The following is a 24,230-nucleotide window of genomic DNA, read 5'->3' as shown; positions in this document are numbered from 1 at the left end:
TGTTTTAAAAGATATTCTATATTCCTTAAAAAAAAAAAAAAAAAAGCAACTCAAATTTTATCTATTCAAAAGTGTTGCTTCCTGAGTCTTTTATTGAAAAGCAGCCTTAGCTAGGTGTTAATGCTTATGTGCATTAATATTCTTGTTTTTTAAAGTATGTTTTAAATATTCTTGCATGTGGTTCTATCAGCAATAGAAATACTGCTGGATGCAGCAGGCCATTCCAGAAGAGTATAAAGGATGAAACAAAAGTTAGAGACTGGGAGTTCGGCCTAGTGGTAGAGTGCTTGCCTAACATGCACAAAGACCTGGGTTCAATTCCTCAGTACCACACTCGTAGAAAAATTTTTATTAATATACAATTAATTCTTATTAACGTTCTTTCCATATATTTATTGGGAATCTGGGTGAATGTTAATGAACAAGTAAAAGTAGTAAAATTATGGTGACATAATTAAAAAAATAAACTATCAATTCATATCAGACGGCTGGGTGTATGGTTACCAACATTAAAAATCATATGTTGGCTAAATGATCAAAAATATTTTTTTTAAAATGGGGTATTCTAAGAGACCAGACATTTTAGGTTAAGTAACACTTCTCTGCGGTACGACCTATCACTCTTACAGGGAAAGAAAATTTAAATGCAGTTACAATTTTGTTGAGGGCCCAAACCCACATCCTTTCTAACAGTCTTAGTTTTCCTGTCATTGTTTTCTACCTCTCATATTTTGCATTCGTTAGGATTACGTTTTCCACAACAGTTCTTTTTTGAAATGTAAAAGAAATGAAATGAGGTTTTCTCACATTACATTCTCAAGAAAAGGAGCCTGCAGGGCCCATTCAAGGGAGGTGTGAGAGGCCTACCAGCTGCACACCCTGCAACTGCTTCGTGCTCCAATTTTATCTATGGGTTTTCGTATACCTCCCCCTTCTTTTTTTGCAGGGTGTGTGGGGGGTAGGGATGATGTAAATCGCCCAAGAGCTGCAATCTTCCCCGCCTTGGGAAACCATGGGAGAACACGCAAGCTTAGGCGGCCAGTTTATCCCGACCACGCAACCAAGGGCCCCGATAAACGCCCCCCAAGCCGGGTCCACAACAATCGTTTCCTTCCCTCCCCGCCTTTTACATACAGTACACATACAAATACACACACGCAGAGCAGCCAGCAGGGGCGGGCCGGGCCCGACCACTCCGCAAACCGCAGGGGGAAGCGCCCGCCAGCCCAGATGTCTTCGTGCTCCTTTCTTTTCCTTTGTGTCGGTCTCTCTCCCCAAGTAAAGGCAATTACAGTCCATAAGGCGAGGCTGGCGACTCGAGGATCTCCCCGAGCGGCGCTCGAGAGCGCCCCGGCGTTGGCGGTGCTGCCCTGGGCGCCCCCCTTCCTCGGCGTGCAGTTGGTACAACCCCACTGCTAGCGGGCGCCGAGCGGGAGCCGCGCGGGAGCGGCGCAGCGACGACGGTGGCGGCAGTGGCTGCGTGTCGGAGCCGTTGAGACGCCTCTGCGGCAGCTGGTGGCGCAGGTGGCTTGCGTGGACGCGGCCAGCGAGCGGCCCGCCGGCCCCCGCAGCCTCCGCGCGAGCGTCCACAGCAGGTGAGCGAGCGGCGGCGGCCCGCCCCGCCCCCCCCCTCGGCGGCCTCCGAGCCGGCGGCCGCGGGGAAGTGGACGCGCGGCCCACCCGGGGGGCGGAGGGGAGGCCCCGGATGCGGGGGAGCAACGCGGAGCAGGTTGCGAGGGAGAAGGCTGGGGAGGACGGGAGCGGGGGAGGGGGGGTCTGCCGGCCCTTAATCCATCTCGTTTTCTTGTCGCTACGCCCCCTCCCCCGGGATCTCCAGCCTCGAGGAAAAAAGCCCTGGGAACGATGGGGCGGGAGGCCGGGCGCTGCGCGGCGGCCGGGCGGCATCCCCGGGCTCAGGTGGTGGCTCCGTCCCGCTCCGCGCCTGGAGGGGCTCCTCCGGGTCTGCGGAGGCCGCGTTCCCGCGGAGGAGCAGGAGCGCCTTCCCCCCTGCCGCCCCCCCCCCCCGCCGGCCCTGCCCCTCCCCCTCCGCGTGCGGCCCCTCCCTCCCGCTTTGCTGGATTTTAACCGCCCTCCCCCGGTGCCCCTCGCAGGCGTCGGGACACCCCGAGGCATCTTCCGCTCCGCCCACGCCGGACCCGGGTTTGCGGCCGCGCTCCCGCATCCCTCCACCCGCCCGCCCAGCGCCGGGCCTCGGGACCCCCCGACTTCATCCCCGAAACATGACTCGCGATTTCAAACCCGGAGACCTCATCTTCGCCAAGATGAAAGGTTATCCCCATTGGCCAGCTCGAGTAAGTGGTTTGCAGCCCTCGCCTTCCTCAGAGGCCTGCTTCCTCATCCAACCATTCCTCTTCCTCCCCCACCCCCTCTTTTTTCCTTTCCTAGGTCCTTTTTTTCCTCCCTAGGTTTTCCTTTAGCTGGCATCATTGGGGACCTGATCTTCCCCCCCTCCTCCATGTGGCTTTCCCTCCCCTTACCCCCCATTCATCTTCCATGTAATGGTAAAATAAGTAAGTAAATTGTGGATTTTATTGCATAGTCTGTGCATTTCCCCGGAGCTTGTTAGTCTTTGACAGGTACTCTGTGGAAAACATTCAGATGATATTCCCGTTAATTGTTCCATTGTGATTGAGGTGTCCCGAGTACGAGTTTCTATGTTTAAAATTTTAGTGAAATAACCAACATTTCTTTAATTTTGAGTAAGATACAAAATACCGATGTAATCTATTGCAAAGGACCAATTCTTGTGTGTCAGTTGTGATTAAATTGTGTTTAACATATTTTACTTAAAGGATGACAAAGATTATAATTGATGAGGATTTCTGAATTTACTTGAGAAAAAAGTCCCGTTTTTTTCCCTTCGATTTATGGTGGGATTCAGGTCCTCAGAACCTAGGAATATTGATCTATTAACGAGGCACACTCGAAATCCTTAAAAATATAACTCAGTGATATTTCAAAGTTTATTTTTTTAAAGATATTTGCTTGATACTGAATTTTCGTTGCAAAGACATTTCTAAAAAATAAGAAAATCTAGTGTTGGGAGGTAGGAAGAGGAGGTGGGGCAGAGAATCATGGAGGAGCTTGTCTCCCAAGTATTAGAAGATCGATTTTGTTGTTTCATGTTTATGTTTTCATGAAAACCTGTACTACAGTAGTGTACCCAAATCTGCAGTATATGGCTTGATGGACTTTTCCAGTGTGCCTTGATTCCTAGCTTTCCAGCTCCTTTATTTCAGTTTACTTGTTTCCTTTTTTCCCGTCCTCTACCAAGTCTGCCTTTTCAGTTGATAGTCTTACTTGAATAATCGTTAGTATAATAACCTTTTGGCCTTTTTTTTTTCTTTGCCAGTCCTGGGGCTTGAACTCAGGGCATGAACACTCTCCTAGGGCTTTCTCAAGGCGAGAGCTCTACCACTTGAGCCACAGCACCACGTCTGGCTTTTTTTTTTTTTTTTTTTCTATGTATGTGGTACTGAGGAATCAAACCCTGGTCTAAGTGCTTGTTGGCATGAGGCCAAACTCCCAGCCAGGAAAATCTTTTTAACTCTTACCCTTGTGTATCCTTTGACTTACAAATATATTGTAAGTTTCTTGAGAATAGTGGCCTTAAATTAGACTATACCATCATGCCCTTATAAAACACTTCTTCATATTTAAATAAAGGCTAGTGGTTCCCTCCAATATAATTTTGCATGGTTTTTTTTTTTTTTTTTTGGTTATCCTTATTTTGAGCTATAATAAAATTTGGGTTTATCTGATAACATCTGTGTTCAGGTTTTCATGCCAGGGTAGTTAGAAGATAAATGGAAATACTTTTGAAATTTTCTTTTCCATCTCATCCTTTCCACACCCTTCAGTCTGTTAGGTAAATAAGACAACTATGAGTAAAGTTATGTGGCCTTAGAGAGGTTTAGGAAGAATATTTTCCTTGATTTAATACACTCTACTGTTGATGAGTTTATTTGGATTGAAATGGAAATGGGGGAGTGCTTATCCTCTTCCTTTTTTTTTTTTTTTTTGCCAGTCCTGGGCTTGAGCTCAGGGCCTGAGCCCTGTCCTTGGACTTTCTCAAGGCTAGAGCTCTACCACTTGAGCCTCAGCACCACTTCCGGCTTTTTTCTATGTATGTGGTACCGGGGAATCGAACCTGAGTCTTCGTGCATGCTAGGCAAGCACTTTAACCACTAGGCCAAACTCCCGGCCCTTCCTTTTTTTTTTTTAAGGAGCTAAAGTTTATTTATTTATTTTTGCCAGTCCTGGGTCTTCAATTCAGGGCCTGTACATTGTCCTTGGACACTTTTTGCTCAAGGCTAGCCCTCTGCCACTTAAGCCACAGTACCATTTCTGGCTTTTTCCTGTGTATGTGGTACCAAGGAATTGAACCCAGGTCTTCTTGCATGCTAGGTAAGCACTAGGCTAAGCTCCGGGCCTCTTCCTTTTTCTATTAAAAAAAAGAAAATTAGCCATTGCTTATACAGGAGTGGGAGAATTCATTGTTAAATTTTTCTATGTGTTTACATTCTAATCAATAAAAACTTTCTTTTTTATCTTTTGAATCAATTGAATTTGGTTTTAACATTCTGTGTCCAGAAATTACATATTCTTTTTTTTTTTGACAGTCCTGGGGCTTGAACTCAGGGCCTGAGCACTGACCTTGGGCTTTCTCAAAGCCATCCCCCTCTGAGCCAAAGCAGCACTTCCAGCTTTTTTTTTGGGTATGTGGTACCAAGATATCGAACCCAGGGCTTTGTGCATGCTAGGCTGCACTCTTGATCCAATTAATTGTGGATAAGAGTCTCATAATCTTTTTCTGCCTGAGCTGGCTTTTGAACTGTACTCCTAAGACCTCAGCCTCCTGAACAGAGAGGATTATAGGTGTGAGCCATCAGCACTCACATGGATTTGACATATTTTGTCTCCATTTTTCTTTCAAAGCCATTAACTTTTTTTTTTTTTTTTTGGCAGTCCTGGGCTTGAGCTCAGGGCCTGAGCACTGTCCTTGGACTTTCTCAAGGCTAGAGCTCTACCACTTGAGGCTTAGCACCACTTCCAGCTTTTTTCTATGTATGTGGTAGTGAGGAATTGAACCTGGGTCTTCATGCATGCTAGGCAAGCACTCTACCACTAGGCCAGACTCTAGGCCAGTTAACTTTTAAATCTTAGTCTTTACCGGTAATAGTTCTTTAAAAGATGATTTTGTTATTATTAAGATGTTGTACAGAGGGGTTATTTCATAAGTAATGAATTTTTTTCATCAATATCATCTCTTCCTACCAGTCATAATTTTTTAATATAACTTAAAAATTTTTTAGCTTAATAAGTATTAAGCATTTGAACAAACTTTTAAAGTGGTTTACCAGCAGAAAGAAGCATCCAAACCAGCCTGATAGTATAAGGATGAAGGGAACAAATAGAGAAATGGAAGTCCTTAAAACTGTTGGGTGATTCTGTTAGTGTCTGAAACCTTTAGTCTCAGTATTGTTGTAGGTGATCAGTTCAGTTACTCCCATGATCTTCTATTCCATTTCTTACCCAGATAAGTACCAAGAACAGCTCTTGTATTTGCAAAGTCAACTTGTTTTCTAATTAATATGTTTTGTGTCCATCTCCTTCATCCCTGATATTAGGACTCAGACTCTGGCATGTGATGCTTTTGCTTATAGGCTTGGTGTTCTACCACCTGAGCCACAACTCTTAACCCCTGTTTTTGAAATTTGAAATAGAAATGTTGAACTCTTGCTACATACTAGTGCTTGGTGGCTTGAAAGATTAAAGACTAATAAGGAATATGTAACCCCATGTGATTCAACTACACAAGTGAAAGATGCTTTCGTAGTACGTTTCAGAGTAGGAAGTGTTGCTTTAAACTCTTGTTAAGGTCTGCTTTTACATTACTCTTTATGCTTTCTAGAAATGCCATTTAGAATTGTGAATTAGATTCACATTCCTTTTGTGAAATACTTGAGTAAGATATATTTAAGAATCCAGGCCAGTGCGGTGGCTCATGCCTGTAACCCTAGCTACTCAGGAGGCTGAGATCTGAGGATCACAGTTCAAAGCCAGCCCCGGAGCTAAAAAGTCCTTGAGGCTCTTATCTCCAATTAACTATCAGAAAACCACTGAAAGTGGCACTGTGGTTCGAGGGGTAGGGTGGTGGCCTTGAACTGAAGAATTTAGGGACAATGCCCAGGCCCAGAGTTCAAGTCCTATAACCAACATTAAAAAAAAAAGAATTAGGGGCCGGGAGTTTGGCCTAGTGGTTAAAGTGCTTGCCTAGCATGCATGAAGACCCAGGTTTGATTCCTCGGTACCACATACATAGAAAAAAGCCGGAAGTAGTGCTGAGGCTCAAGCGGAAGAGCTCTAGCCTTGAGAAAGTCCAAGGACAGTGCTCAGGCCCTGAGCTCAAGCCCAGGACTGGCAAAAAAAAAGAAAAGAATTTGAGGATTTTAGGAAGTTAATGGTAGTAAGTATTGCATATATGTTGCTGGTGCTAGCATGGCAGGTAATTATTTCTGCAGAAAAACAACAGAAACAGTGGATAAAAGAAATGAATTAGCTTTGGTTTTACCACAAAGTGAGTGAAAAAGAAACATTTGTTTTATGGAACTTCTGAGATTTCAAAGTTGGAGATAAGATTTGGAACCTGTGTCCAATTTTATAACTTCAGATCTCTTGGATATTGTTTTCAGCTTATTCATATGTGTTGTGGTATACATGACTGAAATGATCTTTTTTTTATGCTTCTTTTAGGTGGATGAAGTTCCTGATGGAGCTGTAAAACCACCTACAAACAAGCTACCCATTTTCTTTTTTGGAACTCATGAGACGTAAGTCCTGTTAGCTTTTAGATACAAATCAGAATGTTTGGTATTGTGCATAGCATGAAAAGTAAAGATTAATTCAAGGAGGAAAATAAGAAAGAAATACAAACTTTAAAATAGTGTTTGAACTTCAGAATAACTTTTCACGTTGCCTCTTTGTGTTGAGATAGTAAAGCCAATGTAGATTTACTTTTAATTGGAACAGGTATTTCATCAGGGCAGGGAAGGAAACATTCACAAGAATGGGAGAAATTTGTAAGGGAAGTTTTTTTTTTATTAAAGAATTTATTAACATTGATTTTTTACATTATTTCAAATGACATGTTTAACAAACAAATATTCAAGAAGGGAATCTATATATAATCTGGCACTTAGTTTTTAGAACATAATCAAAATTAGGCTAAGGGTTTGTATATCATAGATACATATTTATGAAATAAAACATGTTTAGAGAGTCATAGGTTTTTATGTCTGTGTAGTTTATATTTCCAATACCATGTCCATAGCATTGGGTATGCAAATATTGAGTCCTCTCTCTTGTACTGTTTGGATCTAATAGCCTTTTGTTCTGTAAGGGAAGTTTTTACAAGACAGTATTTCTGTTTCATAAAATTACGGGCACCCCCCATTTCTGCCTGTACTCGGTAGGCAGGTGCTCTACCATTTGAGTCTTGCCTCTAGCCCAAATAAGTCATTTATATAAGGATTATCTTGTACCTTGCTTTAGGCCTCGTGTTGTTAGCTGTATTGTAGGAAATTTGAAAAAAGGAAATCTGCACAGTTCCTTTGAGTATGTTTCATATGGGCAATACAGGCACTCTGATGATGGACAGGCTGATTTGGGGAGACAATTCTAATGTTTTTAGAAATTGGCTGAAAGTTGAACTGTTCATTTTAAGTGTATAAGATTATTCTGGGAGCTATCTCATTAGTTCCCAAAAATTACATTCCAAAATACCTATCATTTAATAGCCTTCTAAGTACTATATAATTTTGTTGGTTTTGAACTTCAAATAACTTCTATAGCTTAGTAGGCTTGTTTACTTGGGATGAGGAGAAACAAAACTTGATATTCCTCTTCTGATTATAATTAGTATACTTAGTATTCCTTTGAGTGGTTACATTGGCAATATCTGGCTTAGTGTTTCTTAGCAACCAGTTTCAGTTACTTGTGTAAATGTGGTACTGAGATTTGAACTCAGCCTCATACTTGCTAGTCGGGGGTACTCTGCCAGTTACCCCTCTTAATTTAAAAGGGACTAGTGTTTTTGCCTCAGAAGCCCTGAACTGCAGTTCTACCTACTCTTCCAGGTAGGCAGTTAGAGTCATGTGCCACTGTGCTTGATCTCACATAGTGTCTTCAACAGCTGTTTCATTGTGATCATATATACAAAGTGTGTGCCATGAAGCTGATTTTAGTGTAACTTTCATTAGATGTTAGTAGTTTCTTATACTCATGATCATTTCATTCTTTTGTTTTGTCAGTCTCAGGCTTGAGCCTGGCCAGGAAAGTCCATTACACTTGTAACGGCAACTAACACCATAAACTATAGGCTATATGGCACTACAGCTCAAGTGGTAGAGTGCTAGCCTTGAGCACAAAAGCTCACAGACAGTATCTAGAACTTAGTTTGAACCTCAGGATTGGTACCCACGCAATTTAAGGAAATAGAGAATTTCTGACTCCCATGGTACAGTTTTCCACTTGCAGAATCTTGAGCAATTGAATTTAATGGAGAAAGGAATCTAAAGGAAAACTGCATTATATATTAGAAGTAAGAGTCTGCAGATGGTACCAGGTTATGTAGAGCAGTTATTAGTATTTGAAAAACAAAACAACAGGGCTGGAAGTGTAGCCAAATGGTAAAAATGCTTGCCTAGCATGCATGAAGCCCTGGATTCCATTGCTTGGTACCACATACACAGAAAAAGCTGGAAGTGGTGCTGTAGCTCAAATGGTAGAGCTCTAGTGTTGACAAAGCCCGAGGACAGTGCTCAAGCCCTGAGTTCAAGTCCCACGAGCAACAACGACAACAACAACAAAAAACAACTAATGGCACTTTTAGTTCAATTATAATTGTAATGCTTTTTTTTTTTTTGGCCAGTCCTGGGCTTGAGCTCAGGGCCTGAGCACTGTCCTTGGATTTTCTCAAGGCTAGAGCTCTACCACTTGAGCCTCAGTACCACTTCCGGTTTTTTTCTATGTATGTGGTACCGAGGAATTGAACCCGGGTCTTCATGCATGCTAGGCAAGCACTTTAACCACTAGGCCAAACTCCCGGCCCCGTAATTGTAATGTTTTTGGTCCTCAGTGTTTTTTTTGTTTTTTTTTGGTGCCAGTCCTAGCACTGAACTGAGTGCTGGGGTCCACTCTTAATGAGTTTTTTGGTCAAGACTAGCATTCTAACACTTCAGCCATAGTATCATTTTTGGTGATAAGAATCTCACAGACTTTCCTGCTAGGCTGGCTTCAAATTATGATCCTCAGATCACATCCTCTCAAGCTTCCTTAGTAACTGGGATTATAGGCTGGTACCCAGCTGTTCTGATCAGTGTTCTTTTAAGTTTACCATTTAACTTTGGAAAGTCAGTATGTCCCCAGAGTTGGGAGAGTATTTATAGGAATCTTTTAATTTGGGATTGCATATTTTCTGGTAGGTACAAGTTAGACAGGTGGGACAAAAAGATCATATTAGCAAATGTAGGACAACTCATTTATAAATGCTTTAAAATTCATATTTGCTTGCCCAGCATACACAAAGTCCTGGGTTCAATTCCATGGGACCACATACACAGAAAAGGCTAGAAAGTGCCAGGTGCAGTGGCTCATACCTATAATCCTAGGTATTTAGGAGGCTGAGATCTGAGGATCGAGGTTCAAAAGCCAGCCTGGGCACTAAAGAACGTGAGACTTAAAAAAAAAATTATTGTATTGTTAGGGTGCTGCATAGAGAGGTTACAATTAAATTAGAAAGACATTGAGTGCATTACTTTTTGGACATTGTTACCCTTTCCCAGGTTATTCTCCCATTTTTCCTCCCTCCTCCATCCCCTCCAAAGTTGTAAAGTTCATTTCCATCATACTATCTTGTGAATAACTGTTATCTTGGTTTACCCTTTGTCCTTTGTCTCATCATCCTGTTTTTCCCCTTCCCTAATTCAAATAAACAAATAAACGTATATACAGTACACCAGGTACCAAAGTCAGACAGAGCAAAACCAGAGGATAAGCCATGAGGAGGGGATCCAGAAAAAAAAAAAAGATTAATAAGTAACTGCACATAGTACATAAAACACATCAACCACAAAAACAGAAAACGTTTAAAAGATTTATGAAGAACATGAGACTCTTAGCTCCAGTTAATCAGTAGAAAATGGAAAGTGGGGCTGTGGCTCAAGGAGTGTGGCAGTAGCTATGAGCTGAAGATTTTAGGATTAACACTCAGGCCCAGAGTTAAAGTCCATGACCCAGCCAAAAAAAAAAAAAGTAAATAAAAGGCTGGAATTGGTGCTGTGGCTCAAGTGATCGAGCTCTAGCTTTGAGAAGGCCCAAGGACAGTGCTCAGGCCCTAAGTTCAAGCCCCAGGATGGGCAGAAAACAAAACAAAAAAACCCTGAATTTCTTCATAACTATATTCATTCTCTAACCTGTAAACATGATGTTCGTTCGTATTTTGTGTGATTTGTAGTAAATGTCTGATATCTGTGGGTATTGGATCCGAGGAGACCATTGTTGAAGAAGAGCCATAAAAACAAAGTTTATGCTTTTAGGTGCTTACAGTCACTTGGATCTGAGTGAAATCTCTCAGTTTTACATTATGTTCTCCATCACAATGATGTGTGAAAAGAATTTCCCTTTGCTCTTGAAGACTGGGACAACAGAGACACTATCTTGTTATCATTTAAGTGCTTGGAATACTTCATAAACACTCTGATAATATCTGTTAAATAGCTGTTTGATGATTGACTTTATGCAATAAAGTTGTGTGTTGATGAATTTGCTTCCTCACACTTAACACAGAACTTAACACAAGTAGATCACAGCAGTTTGTCGTTTGCCTCTTTGTGACCTCCAGCAAGTTACTTATCTTGGTGTCCTTTATTTCTGAATTTGTAAAAATAGGAATAGTATCACCTACCTCAGAATTTAAAGGCATAAGTAAGGTGCTAAATAATTATTTGGTCCAGTGCTAAGTATGTGTTAAACAAAATGTCAGGTATTAAGAATTGTATAGCATTGAAAGGCTTGTAACATTGCCTATTTTTTTTTTTCATTGCCTATTTTTTTAAAGTTATTTGTAGTGTCTTAAGTTTAGATCAGCTCATTGTGAATTTTGTTGCTAATTGAGAGAATAATATCCCCTAACTTTTCCTTCTCTTGCTCAAAGGTAGCAATCTACCATTTTAGCCAAAGCTCCACTTCGGGTTTATTTTTATTTTTTTGGCCTGAGCACTGTCCTTGGACTTTCTCAAGGCTAGAGCTCTACCACCTGAGCCTCAGCACCACTTTTGGCTTTTTTCTATGTATGTGGTACCAAGGAATTGAATCAGGGTCTTCGTGCATGCAAGGCAAGCACTCTACCACTACTAGGCCAAACTCCTGGCCCCTATTTTGTGATTTTTATAATGGGTAAATTAAACAGCAAGTTAGAATTGATAAGCTAAAAATGAAACTTTGTTTAGAATATAGTACTTAGCAAAGCTAAGTGAGTTGATCTTCATGTCCTTGTCTCTGTAGGCCTTCCTATTTTGATTATGGGCCCCCTGGTTTGACTAGAAGGTTCTAAGCTTGTAGTGACTTTGTGTGGCCATTCTTGTGGGTATCCATACTGTTTAGAAAGTAAAAAGGTCAATTCAGAGACAAAACTGCTTTTCTGAATACTTAGGAAAGAACTGCAATCCATATAAGTTTCTGTCAGATTTGGAATTTACTGCTTAATTTCCTCATTGCTTTTTTAATGCAGTGTAACCACTAAAGAGAAAAAACAATCTTTTTTAATATTTCAGAATTTCTAAACTTGTTAGGTTTTGATGTCTGTTCTTTGAATTTCACAACCTGCCTGCCTGCCTGCCTGCCTGCCTGCCTTCCTTCCTTCCTTTCTTCCTTCCTTCCTTCCTTCCTTCCTTCCCCCTCCCCCTTTCCCTCCCTCTCTCCCTCTCCATCTCCCCCTATCTCTCTCTGTCTCTTGTCTTTCTCTTTCTTGTGCTGATACCAACACTTGAACTCAGGGCCTGCTGGGCACTCTAGTGTTTTTTGTTTTTGGTTCAAGGCTGATGCTCTACCACTTCCTGAATAGCTAGATTACAGGTGTGATCCATGGGTACCTGGTTTCACATATTTCATATTTGCTATCATAACACAATTATATTATATTCTATTTCCATTTTGCATATTAAACTTTTTGTAGACTTTTTTTTTTTTTTGCCAGTCCTGGGCTTGAGTTCAGGGCCTGAGCACTGTACTTAGACTTTCTCAAGGTAGAGCTCTACCAGTTGGACCTTAGCACCATTTCCGGCTTTTTTTCTATGTATGTGGTACCAACGAATCAAACCCAGATCTTCGTGCATGCCAGGCAAGTGCTCTACCAGTAGGCCAAACTCCTGGCCCTTTGAAACCCATTTTTAAAACGGAACGTTTCAAAGAGAAAACCCTAGCCACAGGCATCATAAGGTGTTCCTTTGGAACTAGTGATCTCTAAGCTAATTTGTATACTATTCAGCAATCTTTTGGGATTGTATCACCATGGACAATTTTTTTTCATCAGTTTGTTTTTCACTCATCAGTCCAGAATATATCTTTTGTCCCAACTATACTTGGAATTGATTGTGAAACAAATCACATCAAGCAAAGATTGAGCAATTTATTTATTGTTAGTTTTTATTTTTGGGTTTTTTTTTTGTGTGTGTGCTGATGCTGGGTATTGAACTCTAGGGCTTGCACTATTGCTTAGCTTTTTCACTGGCCATATGTATGTTCTATTACTTGAGCCAAACCTGCACTTTCTGCTTTTTGCTGGTTAATTGGAGATTAAAGTCCCTTGGACTTTTCTGCCTAGCTGGCTTCAAACCAACCTCAGATTCAGCCTCCTCAATAGCTAGACTACAGGTATGAGCTCAGTCTGGTCTCAGGATGTTAAAATATTGCAGCCTGGTGTCTCTGGCTCATTGGTGTAATCCTAGCTACTTACGAGGCTGAGTTCTGAGGCTCTTGGTTTGAAACTCAAAGAAAAGTCCTTGAGAATCCCAATTAACCAGCAAAAAAGCATGCTGGAGGTGTGACTCAAATGATACAGCATCATCTATGCTGGGAAAAAGCCAAGCAAGACTATGACAATTTGACTTGTGTTTAAGTTCCTACTATTGGCACAGAAAAAGGGGGCAAACAATAGAATGATGGATCCATTTAGCAAAATAATAATGATATTTAAATTAGAATCTTTAAAATTTTTTTAATTTTTTAAAATTTTTTTGCTTTCATAGTAGTGAGATTGAATTTGAGCTTTGAGGCCTTGAGCCTGGTTTGTTTGCTTGGCTGGTTTTCTACCACTTGAACCATGCTTTCAGTCCATCTCTTTTCTGCTTATTTGCTGATATTCAGTCTTGTAGAGTTTTTTCTCCCCAGCCTGGATTTGTCCAGCCTAGGGGAGAAATTTTGAAAAGCCTGTTCAACAGAGCAACGAGACAGGTGTGCTGGTGCCTCCTGCCTCTAATAGCCGCTCAGGAGGCTGAGATCTGAGAAATGTGGTTCTTAGCCAGCCAGGACAGAAAAGTTCGTGGAGGATCTCATTTCCAGTTAATCAGCAAATGAACAGAAGTAGAGTGATGACTCGTGGTGGTTTTAGAGCTCTACTCTTTTTTTTTTTTGCCAGTCATGGGCTTGAACTCAGGGCCTGAGCACTGTCCTTGGACTTTCTCAAGGCTAGAGCTCTACCACTTGAGCCACAGCACCACTTCGGCTTTTTTCTATGTATGTGGTACCGAGGAATCGAACCTGGGTCTTCATGCATGCTAGGCAAGCACTTTAACCACTAGGCCAAACTCCTGGCCCTAGAGCTCTACTCTTGAACACAAAAGTTAAGGGGATATTGCCAGGCCCTGAGTTTAAACCCAGGTACCCAAAAAAAGTTTATAACTGAGATGGTCTTAAGGATCTAAGAACTCAGAACTAAATTAATAAACGCACGTTCAAGTTAACATGTAGTTTTGTGTTTCAGTACTTGACTTCTTTCTGTGAGACCCCAGATTAAGTGTAAAGGATTTACTGTAAAAGAAAAAACAATTTATTTGGAATAAAATACAACATAATCTACCTTATGCCCACCCCTGAACAGAAAACATTTATTGTTCTGCATAGAAACAGCCGAAAAAATCTTTTAAAAGCCACGTGGCTGGTGTCCCCCATCTTTAATCCTAGCTATTCAGCTTGAGTTCTAAGGATCAAAGTTCTGAGCCAGTCTAGGAAGAAAAGTCTGTGACTCTTTTATTTTTACCAGTCCTGGGCTTGGGCTCAGGGCTTGAGCACTGTCCTTGGGCTTTCTTAAAGCTAGAGCTCTACCACTTGAGCCTCAGCACCACTTCTGGCTTTTTGCTATGTATGTGGGATACCGAGGAATTGAACCCAGGTCTTCGTGCATGCTAGGCAAGCACTCTACCACTAGGCCAAACTCCCGGCCCCTGTGACTCTTTTATGTTCTAAGCTGGGAGTAGAACTATGGCTGTAGTAGGGCACCAGACTTGAGTGAAAAAGCTAAGCAATGGTGGGAGGCTTTGTGTTCAAACCCCAGTATCTGCACAGAAACATCTCCCTCCCTCCCCCGAAAATAAAAAAAAGAAAAACTTTTCCAACATTTGTTCTACTAATAACTTAATCAGAGCCTGCTCATGTCCTGGTGCATGTATGTTTATTGAAATGAAGTCATCAAGCTTTATATCGTTGTCTTCCCTTTAATTAGTATACTTACGAGTGCATCATTTAATAAAGCTCTTTAATAATGTATTATGTAGTTGTTTGAGGTTGTATTGTACTTACATTATCCTCTTCTGTTTTAGTGCTTTTTTAGGACCAAAGGATATATTTCCTTATTCAGAAAATAAGGAAAAGTACGGCAAACCAAATAAGCGAAAAGGTTTCAATGAAGGCTTGTGGGAGATAGATAACAATCCAAAAGTAAAATTTTCAAGTGCACAGGTGAGTCATTGGATACCCACTTAGTTTATTATTTATTCAGTCTTGGAGGGAAAAATACCATCAAAGCTAGAGGAAAATAAAAACTCATTTAAGAGTCTTAGTGATTTTGAATTAAATTGTACTATTTATGAGTTGAACCTTGACCTTTTCTGTCCAGATAAACTGTTGAAATGATTGCCTTGCTAAAGAGACCTCAGAAAACCGAGAAATGTTTGGTTATTTACTTTTTGTGTGGGGGTTTTTTGTTTTGTTTTGTTTTGTTTTTGGGCTGGTTCTGGGGTTTGAACTCAGGGCTTGGGCTTTCTCAAGGCCAGTACTCTACCACTTGAGCCACAGCACCACTTCCAGCTTTTTCTGTGTAGGTGGTACTGAGGAATCGGCCCCAGTGCTTCATGTATGCTAGGTAAGCACAGTAGGCCACATTTCTGGTCCTAGTATTTATTCTTAAGAATAATAGAGTTTAATAGATTTAAAATGATTTTTACTTTTTTAATTGAAGAATTTATTAACATTGATTTCTACATCATATTTCATATGATGTATTTAGCAAACAAGTATTCAAGAAGGGAATCTCTATATATAATCACTGGCACTTGGATTTTAGAACATAATTAAAATTAGGCTGAGGGTTTGTATGTCATAGATACATAGTAATCTATGTAATAAAACATATCTGTAGAGCCATAGAGTTTTATGTCCATGTAGTTTTTTTTGTTTTGTTTTTTTTTTAAGATTTTATCTTGTAGGGCTGGGAGTTAAGCCTAGTAGTAGGGCGCTTGGCTAGCATGCACAAAGACCCAAGTTGGATTCCTTGATACCACATAGGTAGAAAAGACTGGAAATGGTGCTGTGGCTCAAGCGGTAGAACACTGCCTGTGTGTAAAGTACTTTACTTGTCTTATCTCTAAGTGTATATTATACAAAAGAGTTTTGCCGTGTTATTTCACATGTACATACATATTGTGTTTTTTTTAATTCAGGATTTTTAAAGTGTGTATTCAAGTTTTCTTTTTCTCAATTTTTATATCCATGGTATTATATTGGACTATAACTCTCACATGGGTTGTTTGTGACAAAAGTACTTACTGCACAATTCAGATATTTTTTGTTTCTTTTTTTGGGGGGTGGTGGTTAGTCAGTCCTAGATCTAACTTTAACTTGGCCTGGGAACTGTCCTTGGACGCTTCTTGTTTTTTTTTTTTTGCTCAAGGCTAGTGCTCTGCCACTTGAGCCACTGCGCCATTTCTGGCTTTTTCTTTGTATGTGGTACCAAGGAATCAAACTAGGGCTTTGTGCATGCTAAGGCAAGCACTCTACCACTAGACCATGCTTCTGGCCCCCAGATTATTCTTGTTGTTGAAGCATGAGCAACCTTATGCCTCATTTGCATTTGTGTGTTTAGAGCCTTTGTTAATTTATATTTATACCTTTTCCCCCCGTCCCCTCAGTTTTTGTACTTTTTAAAAATTTGTGTACATTTTCTATGCAATAGGAAGTTCTGTGTTTCCCTTCATCTTTTTTTTCAGTCTCCTTGTTGATGGTGTTGTAAACATGTTTTCTGTATTTTGCCATTTCTACTCAAAGTACATAAATACTCTTGCATGGAAGTCCCAAAACTCTTTTTTTTTTCCCCCAGTCCTGGGCTTGAGCTCAGAGCCTGAGCACTGTCCTTGGACTTTGTCAAGGCTAGAACTCTACCACTTAAGCCTCAGCACCACTTCCGGCTTTTTTTTTCCTATATATGTGGTACGGAGGAATCGAACCTGGGTCTTTGTGCATGCTAGGCAAGCATTTTAACCACTAGGCCAAACTCCTGGCCAGTCCCAAAACTCTTATTGAGGTTTTTTTTTTTTTTTAATTTTTTTTTATTGCTAGTCCTGGGGCTTGAATTCAGGGCCTGAGCACTGTCCATTGACTTTCTCAAGGCTAGTGTTCTACCATTTGAGCCACCGCACCACTTCCAGCTTTTTCTGTGTACATGGTACTGTGGAATCAAACCTGGTCTTCTTGCATGCTAGGCAAGCACTCTACCACTAGGCCACGCTCCTGACCAGCCATGCCAGCTTTTTTAAGAGGGCCAGAGAGTTATGAGAGATGGTCTTCATGAAACTTAGTTTCTTATTCATCAGCGAAAGTCCATTTTCTAAGACTTGGTTAGCAAAAAATAGGGGAGAACATGAGTAAATCTACAAAAGGAGGTAGCAACAAATAGGATATTCCTTAAGTATTAACTATTTTTTTTAACATTTTGAAAAATCTGAGATTTTCTTTTTTTTTTTTGCCAGTCCTGGGCTTGAGCTCAGGGCCTGAGCACTGTCCTTGGACTTTTTCAAGGCTAGAGCTCTACCACTTGAGCTTCAGCACCACTTCCGGCTTTTATCTATGTATGTGGTACCGAGGAATCGAACCCGGGTCTTCATGCATGCTAGGCAAGCACTTTAACCACTAGGCCAAACTCCCGGCCCCAAAATCTGAGATTTTCTTAACTGAAACTTTTTAGATGCGACGTTATCAATTTTCATTGTAAAAATGTGTATTTTAATTGCTTCTGTATTTTTTATCTATAATTGCCACAAACATTTTAGCTCTATGAATAAAAAAATTCCATGTTCCATGTTACGTGTGTGGGAAGTTATTTACCACATTTTTTTAATGGACATGTGATTTTCCATCATTAATGTCTTAACTGTGTGACTAATGGGAAGAGCATCTGTCCAAATAGATAAAATTGTATCCTGAAACATTTTACCACATCTCCGAGATCATGCCTATGATTGCATGTTCTTGGCTTCTTTCATCATGCAAATTGCCTTTGTTGGTGTTGTTGTTGGGCCTGGGGCTTGAATTCTGGGCCTGGGTGCTGTCCCTGAGCTCTTCAGCTCAAGGATACTGCCCTACCCTTTGAGCCACAGTGCCACTTCCTGTTTTCTGGTGGTTAATTGGAGATAAGAGTCTCATGGACTTTAGTGCGGGGCTGGCTTTGAACTGGGATCCTCATATCTCAGCATCCTGAGTAGCTAGGATTACTGGCTCCCATTAGCCTGGCTTGCACATTGCCTGTTTTTGTTACTCTGTTTCTGTTCCTGTCTATTTATCTTATCTTGAGGTAGATTTTACTGTTTAGACTTTATAATTTTTTTCTTGACCAGTCCTGGGGCTTGAACTCAGTGCCTGAACACTGTCCATGGACTTTCTCAAGGCTAAGCTCTACCACTTGAGCCACAGTATCATTTCCAGCTTTTTGTGTATATGTGGTACCGAGGAATCTAACCCAGGGCTTCATGCATGCTAGGCCAGCACTCTTAACACTAGGCCACATTCCTGCCCTATGGTTTGTATTTCACAGTGAAAGTTTTGCTAGCTTATGTGAAGAAACCTATTAACTTAACTACAAAATGTAGGATTGAGCCATGTGCCAAATGGCTCATGTGTGTAATCCTAGCTACTCAGGAGGCTGAGATCTGAGGATCAAGGTTCAAAGCCAGCCTAGACACAAAGAACCTGAGACTCTTATCTCCAATTAACCTCTAGAAAACAGGAAGTGGGGCTTGACTCAAGGGTAGGGCAGTAGCCTTGAGCTGAAGAGCTCATGGACAGCCTCCAAGCCCAGAGTTCAAATTCCATGACCCATTTAAAAAAATGTGGAAGTGGAGGTATGGCTCCAGGTTGTAGGGTACTAGTTTGAGCAAAAAAACCCCTTAGGGCTGGGGTCAGGAGGTTTGGCCTACTGGTAGAGTGCTTGGCCTAGCATGCATCAAGACCTGGGTTCAATTCCTCGGTACCACATACATAGAAAAAAAAAGCTGGAAATTGTGCTTTGGCTCAAGTGATAGAGCTCTAAACTTGAGAAAGCCCAAGGTCAGTGCTCAGGCCCTGGCAAAAAAAAAAAAAAAAATCTCAGGGACAGAGCCAAGACCCCAAGTTCAAACCCCAGGACTGTACACACAAAAAGCTATGATTGATTGTGTTGATCTCATGCACTCTGACTTCCAGGACCAATCACATCCCCATTTACACATTGCCAGTATATGATGATAACAGTGATATCAAAATTTATACAAAGCAAATCATGACTTAAACATTTCTATAGTTATGTGAGCAGTTTTCTGAATATTTTTACATTGTTATGTTATTTTGTTACATTAACTGGAATTCATGCTCAAAATTTTATACTCTAAAGCATTTTGAATTTTCTGATAAGGATGCTCAATCTGTAATATTTAAAACTGCTTCCAGGGGCCAGGAGTTTGGCCTAGTGGTAGAATGCTTGCCTAGCATGCATGAAGACCCAGGTTCAATTCCTCGGTACCACATACATAGAAAAAAGCTGGAAGTGGTGCTGAGGCTCAAGTGGTAGAGCTCTAGCCTTGAGAAAGTCCAGGACTGGGAAAAAACAAAAACAAAAATCTGCTTTTAGCTGGGCATCATGGTTTCATGACTACAATCCTGGCTATTGAGGAGGCTGAGATCTGAGAATCATGGTTCAAAGCCAGCCTGGACGGGAATATCTGAGACTCTTATCTCCACTTAGCCACTAGAAAACCAGAAGTGGTGCTGTGGGACAGAGTGGTAGCCTTAAGTGAAAAGATAGGGGACAGCACCTAGGCCCCCATGACACACACAAACACACACACACACACACACACACACGACATACTTGTAAAGGAAGTTATAATGATAGCTTTAAGATATGTAAAGATAGTAGAAAACAGTGTCTGAAAATATAAATGTGGAAGGAAGACAATAATTTCACTTCCTCTGACTCCTCTGGAAATGTGTTGATTTTGTTATTTTTGTTATTTCAGTATCATGGGCTTCTGGGCAACAGAATGATTCAGTGGTGCATGCATGCATGTAAACTACCTTTTCTCATCATAAAATCTATAATTTCACAGGGTGCATGAGCAATCCACTGGTAGGAGTTTCAGAACATTTCCTCCTTATTCAACATCATGAATAGTGAGTGCCAGAACAGTTTTCTGAAGATTATGTAGAATTAAATATATAGAATTTTATTTTTTATTGTAGTTATATACTTACTCTTTGAATAAGATTAAATGCCATAAGCTATTTCAACTACAGTTATAATTTCACATTAATGTATAGAATACAAAAGGGAAGAGGTCATGTTTGTTAGGATATTCAACAGTGGATGTACACAAACATGTAATAAATAGTCCAGATCTCTTCATGACTGAGGAAAAGCTCATCAATATTGTATAGTAGCAGAGAGGAGAAGCTTTCTTTGCTGACATTTGATAGATTGTAGATTTGTATCACATTATCTTGGTCCACTCATTCAGTGTAGGACATTTTGGCAGTTTCCATAATTTGGTTGTTGTGAATAGTGCAGCACTGAGCACAGATGTGCAAGGGTCTTTACGATAGTTAGGTAAGTTCACTGTAGACAGATTTTGATTTTTTTCATGAGAAAGTTCTTAAAAGTTGGGTAGAGCTTCATTTTGTGAAACTAATAGAGTTATTGTGCATAGGGATCAGCCAAACAATCAAATGCATCATCTGATGTTGAAATTGAAGAAAAAGAAACGAGTGTTTCCAAGGAAGATACTGATCAAGAAGAAAAGGCCAGCAATGAGGTATGTTTTATTTTCCACTCTAGGAAGGATTTCATAGTTTTATTGCAAGGAAGAAATAGAAAACTGAGTTAACCATAACAAAGTAATAAGTACTGTCTAAATTATATAAAAAATGAATAACATTAGAGGCACATTTCCTTATGTAAATGTTAAATGTAATGTGATCTTTAGATTGGAGTTTTTTTTCTTGTGTAGCCCATAAGGTGCAACTAGTTTGCACTTAGGGCTTTGTGCTCTTGCTTGGCTTTTTCTATTTATAGCTTGTGCTCTGCCACTTGAGCTACACTTCCAGCTTGATTTTGCTGGTTAATTGGAGAGGGACTCTCAGGGACTTTTCTTCCCTGGCTGGTTTCAACCCAAGAATCTCAGATCTCAGCCTCCTTAGTAGTTAGGATTAGGATTACAATTTATTTATTTATTTTTGCCAGTTGCGGGGCTTGAACTCAGAGCCTGGGCACTGTCCTTGGACACTTTTTGGGGGGGGGGGTCGTGGTCTTGAACTCTGGGCCTGGGCTCTGTCCCTGAGTTCTTCAACTCAAGGCTACCGCCCTCCAGCACCACTTCCGGTTTTCTAGTGGTTAATTGAAGATGAAAGTCTGAAGGTCTTTAGTGTCTAGGCTGGCTTTGAAGGGCTAGCCTCAGGTCTAAACCTCCTGAGTAGCTAGGATTACAGGCGTGACCCACCGTGCCGGCTCCCTTGGACACTTTTTGCTCAAGGCTAATGCTCTGCAACTTTAGCCACAGTTCCACTTCTAGCTTTTTCTGAAAATGTGGTACTGAGGAATCGAACCAACGGCTTTATGCATGCTAGCCAAGCACTCGATCACTAGGCTACGCTCCTGGCCCCATGAGTCTCTTTTTTTTTTTTTTTTGTCCTGGGCTTGGGCTCAAAGCCTGAGCACTGTCCTTAGACTTTCAAGGCTAGAGCTGTATCACTTGAGCCTTAGCCACCACTTCTGGCTTTCTATGTATGTGGTACCAAGGAATTGAACCCGGGTCTTCACACAAGGTAGGCAAGCACTTTACCACTAGGCCAAACTCCCCGTCCCCCATGAGTCTCTCTTTTTTTTTTTTTTTTTTTGCCAGTCCTGGGCTTGAGCTCAGGGTCTGAGCACTGTCCTTGGACTTTCTCAAGGATAGGGCTCTGCCACTTGAGCCTCAGCACCACTTCTGGCTTTTTTCTATGTATGGGGCACCGAGGAATTGAACCCAGGTCTTCGTGCATGCTAGGCAAACACTCTACCACTAGGCCAAACTCCCAGCCCGTGATGATTCTCTTTTGAAAAGAGAACCAAAAAGAACTGGACTGAAAAATTTAAAACCTAGGTTGATTTCCATCTCTGATTTTCTGAGTAGTGTTACTCATTGTAACTCTTCTAGGCTTCAGGAGTTGATTGTTAGATGATTTCTGAAATCTCAGCCCATTTTTAAAATTCATAACCCTGACTTGAAAGGGTTCTACTGAACAAAACTGTGGTCTTAAAATCAGAATAGACACATTTCTGGTATACTTTTTACATCAGATAATTGTGGAAATTCGTTCCACAATTTGTTCCAGTATCCAGGAAGATACTGGCTATTATTTTACAATGTTAAGACATTGAATGTTTATTATTTGAAAGTTTGGAGAAGCAGAAAAGACTTCCCAGTACTTAATGAAACATGTTTTTGCGCTTTTTTTGGTGTTTGTGTTAGGACTTGAGCTCATAGCTTTGTGCTCTTGCTTAGCTTTTTCCACTCAAGTCTAGTACCCTACCGCTTGAGCCATGCCTACACTGCTTGTGCCTTTTTTTTTTTTTTTTTTTTTCTGGTTCATTGGAGATAAGAGTCTGTAGGATTTGTCTGTGTGAGCTGGCTTCATTTCAAACTCCTTTTTTTCCCCCCAGTCCTGGGGCTTGAACTCAGGGCCTGGGCACTGTCCTTGGGCTTTGTCAAGACTATAGCTTTACTGCTTGAGCCACAGCACCACTTCTGGCCTTTTCTATGTATGTGGTACTGAGGACTTGAACCAAGGACTTTGTGCATGTTAGGCAAGCACTCTACCACTAGGCCGTGCCACTTCCCTCCACCTCCTCTTGAGTAAGTAGGATTACAGGTGTGAGCCACTAGCACCAGGCATTTTTGTGACTTTTAGGACAATTTCTTTCCAACTGGTATATTTAGGTATAATTTATTAAGTGTCATGTACTTTGTTTTTTGTTTTGAAGGATGTGACTAAAGCAGTTGACATAACTACTCCCAAAGCTGCTAGAAGAGGGAGAAAGAGAAAGGTAATTTCTATAGTGATAGGAATCCTTAATGAAACTTTTAAAATAGGATATGTTGTTTACTTTGCACAACTCTTCCTAGTATATACTATAGTACTCTTATTATATATACTATACTTGTAGTACTCTATTGATTGAAAAAAGGAAATAAAATAAACCAGTCTTAATTTTCATGGCTGCTTCACTTTTCTCTATAAAATGTATAGTAATATATACTTATACTGTTGATGATTTAACATTTGCAAACTGTTTATAATAAATCCTGATTCCTAAATTCCCAGTACATGCTACTATATGTGTTATCCCTATTATGCCATTGTTATGTCTAATAAGATTGTGTATAATGAGTATACAAGTATACAGTATAGGTCTAGAGGTCTGTTGACTCTTAATGAATGAGACTTCTTACATGAAATTTTGTTTACACCTATTTCTGACAATTCATAGTACAGACTTTTATATATCAAAGGTACAAAGAAAACAGTTCTATATCTTATGAGAAAATAAAAAGAAGAACATGAAATACAAGAACTTTTCTTTTATATATGTGGGAGATTTGATAAATGCAATACTTGCCTGCTATAAATTGTACCAAGGAAGAATTGTGAAGGGATCTTCGGAAATTAAATTGTTTATCTAGATCTGTAGAGGCAGTTTCACACACTTTGTGTACAATATTGCATTTCAATATTAACAAATTGTAAATTTAGAATGTGTAAAAAACCTAATGTTATATTAAGTGAAGGACTGGAACTTGAGAGAAATCATAGGAAACTGTCCCATTACTATAAACTTTAAACGTTCCATTTATTAAATTATAAAGCAGTATGATGGTGAGGATTGAGTAGCAAAAACAATTTTCTTGAGATACACGGTGAATAAGGATGATAGGTCTCTATTTTCATTGAACTCCTTTTTTTTTTTTTGGATGGGAGAATACCAGTCATTGAGATTTGATTCAGGGCCTGGGCACTATCTCTGAGTTATTTTGCTCAGGGCTAGCCCTCTATCACTTGACTTTTAGGTTTTTTGGTAGTTTCTTGGAAATAAGAGTTTAACAGACTTTCCTGCCTGGGCTGGTTTCAAACCACAAGCCTCAGATCTTAAGACTCCTAAGATGCTAGAATTACAGGTGTGAGCCATTATTACAACTGAATTACATTTTTGTTGAGATAGGGGACAACGTAATTTATTTCACTTTGCTTTATTGTATTTTGCAATACAATATCTTCTTTTGAAGCAAAGTTTATGACAAATATGCATTAAGTAAGTTTTTCAGTACCTGTTGTTCTCCAACGGCAAATGCTCATTTTGTGTCTCTCTCATTTTG

General features: G+C 40.5%; 1 protein-coding gene across 5 annotated transcripts in view; it reads left to right on the top strand.

Moving 5' to 3' along the window:
• The first annotated feature begins 1,512 nt into the window (after nucleotides 1-1,512).
• Nucleotides 1,513-24,230, top strand: part of Psip1 (PC4 and SRSF1 interacting protein 1) — a 51,130-nt gene continuing 28,412 nt past the window's right edge. For 2 of the 5 annotated variants that reach the window (XM_090330021.1, XM_090330022.1), the window contains exons 1-5: nucleotides 2,112-2,312; nucleotides 6,778-6,854; nucleotides 14,898-15,036; nucleotides 20,529-20,633; nucleotides 22,841-22,903. In XM_090330021.1, coding sequence (XP_090186147.1) covers nucleotides 2,241-2,312; nucleotides 6,778-6,854; nucleotides 14,898-15,036; nucleotides 20,529-20,633; nucleotides 22,841-22,903 — 456 coding nt within the window. In that variant the 5' untranslated portion in view covers nucleotides 2,112-2,240. Of the gene's footprint in view, nucleotides 1,596-1,711; nucleotides 1,730-2,111; nucleotides 2,313-6,777; nucleotides 6,855-14,897; nucleotides 15,037-20,528; nucleotides 20,634-22,840; nucleotides 22,904-24,230 lie in introns of those variants that run through there. The other 3 variants (XM_090330020.1, XM_090330018.1, XM_090330019.1) reach the window with 3 other exon arrangements.

Source organism: Megascapheus bottae, chromosome 3, assembly GCF_031878675.1.
Source record: "Megascapheus bottae isolate mThoBot1 chromosome 3, mThoBot2.hap1, whole genome shotgun sequence".
In the NCBI taxonomy this organism is placed as follows: domain Eukaryota; kingdom Metazoa; phylum Chordata; class Mammalia; order Rodentia; family Geomyidae; genus Megascapheus; species Megascapheus bottae.
Note: the sequence above shows the minus strand (reverse complement) of the source record. Positions and strands in the feature narration are given on the sequence as shown.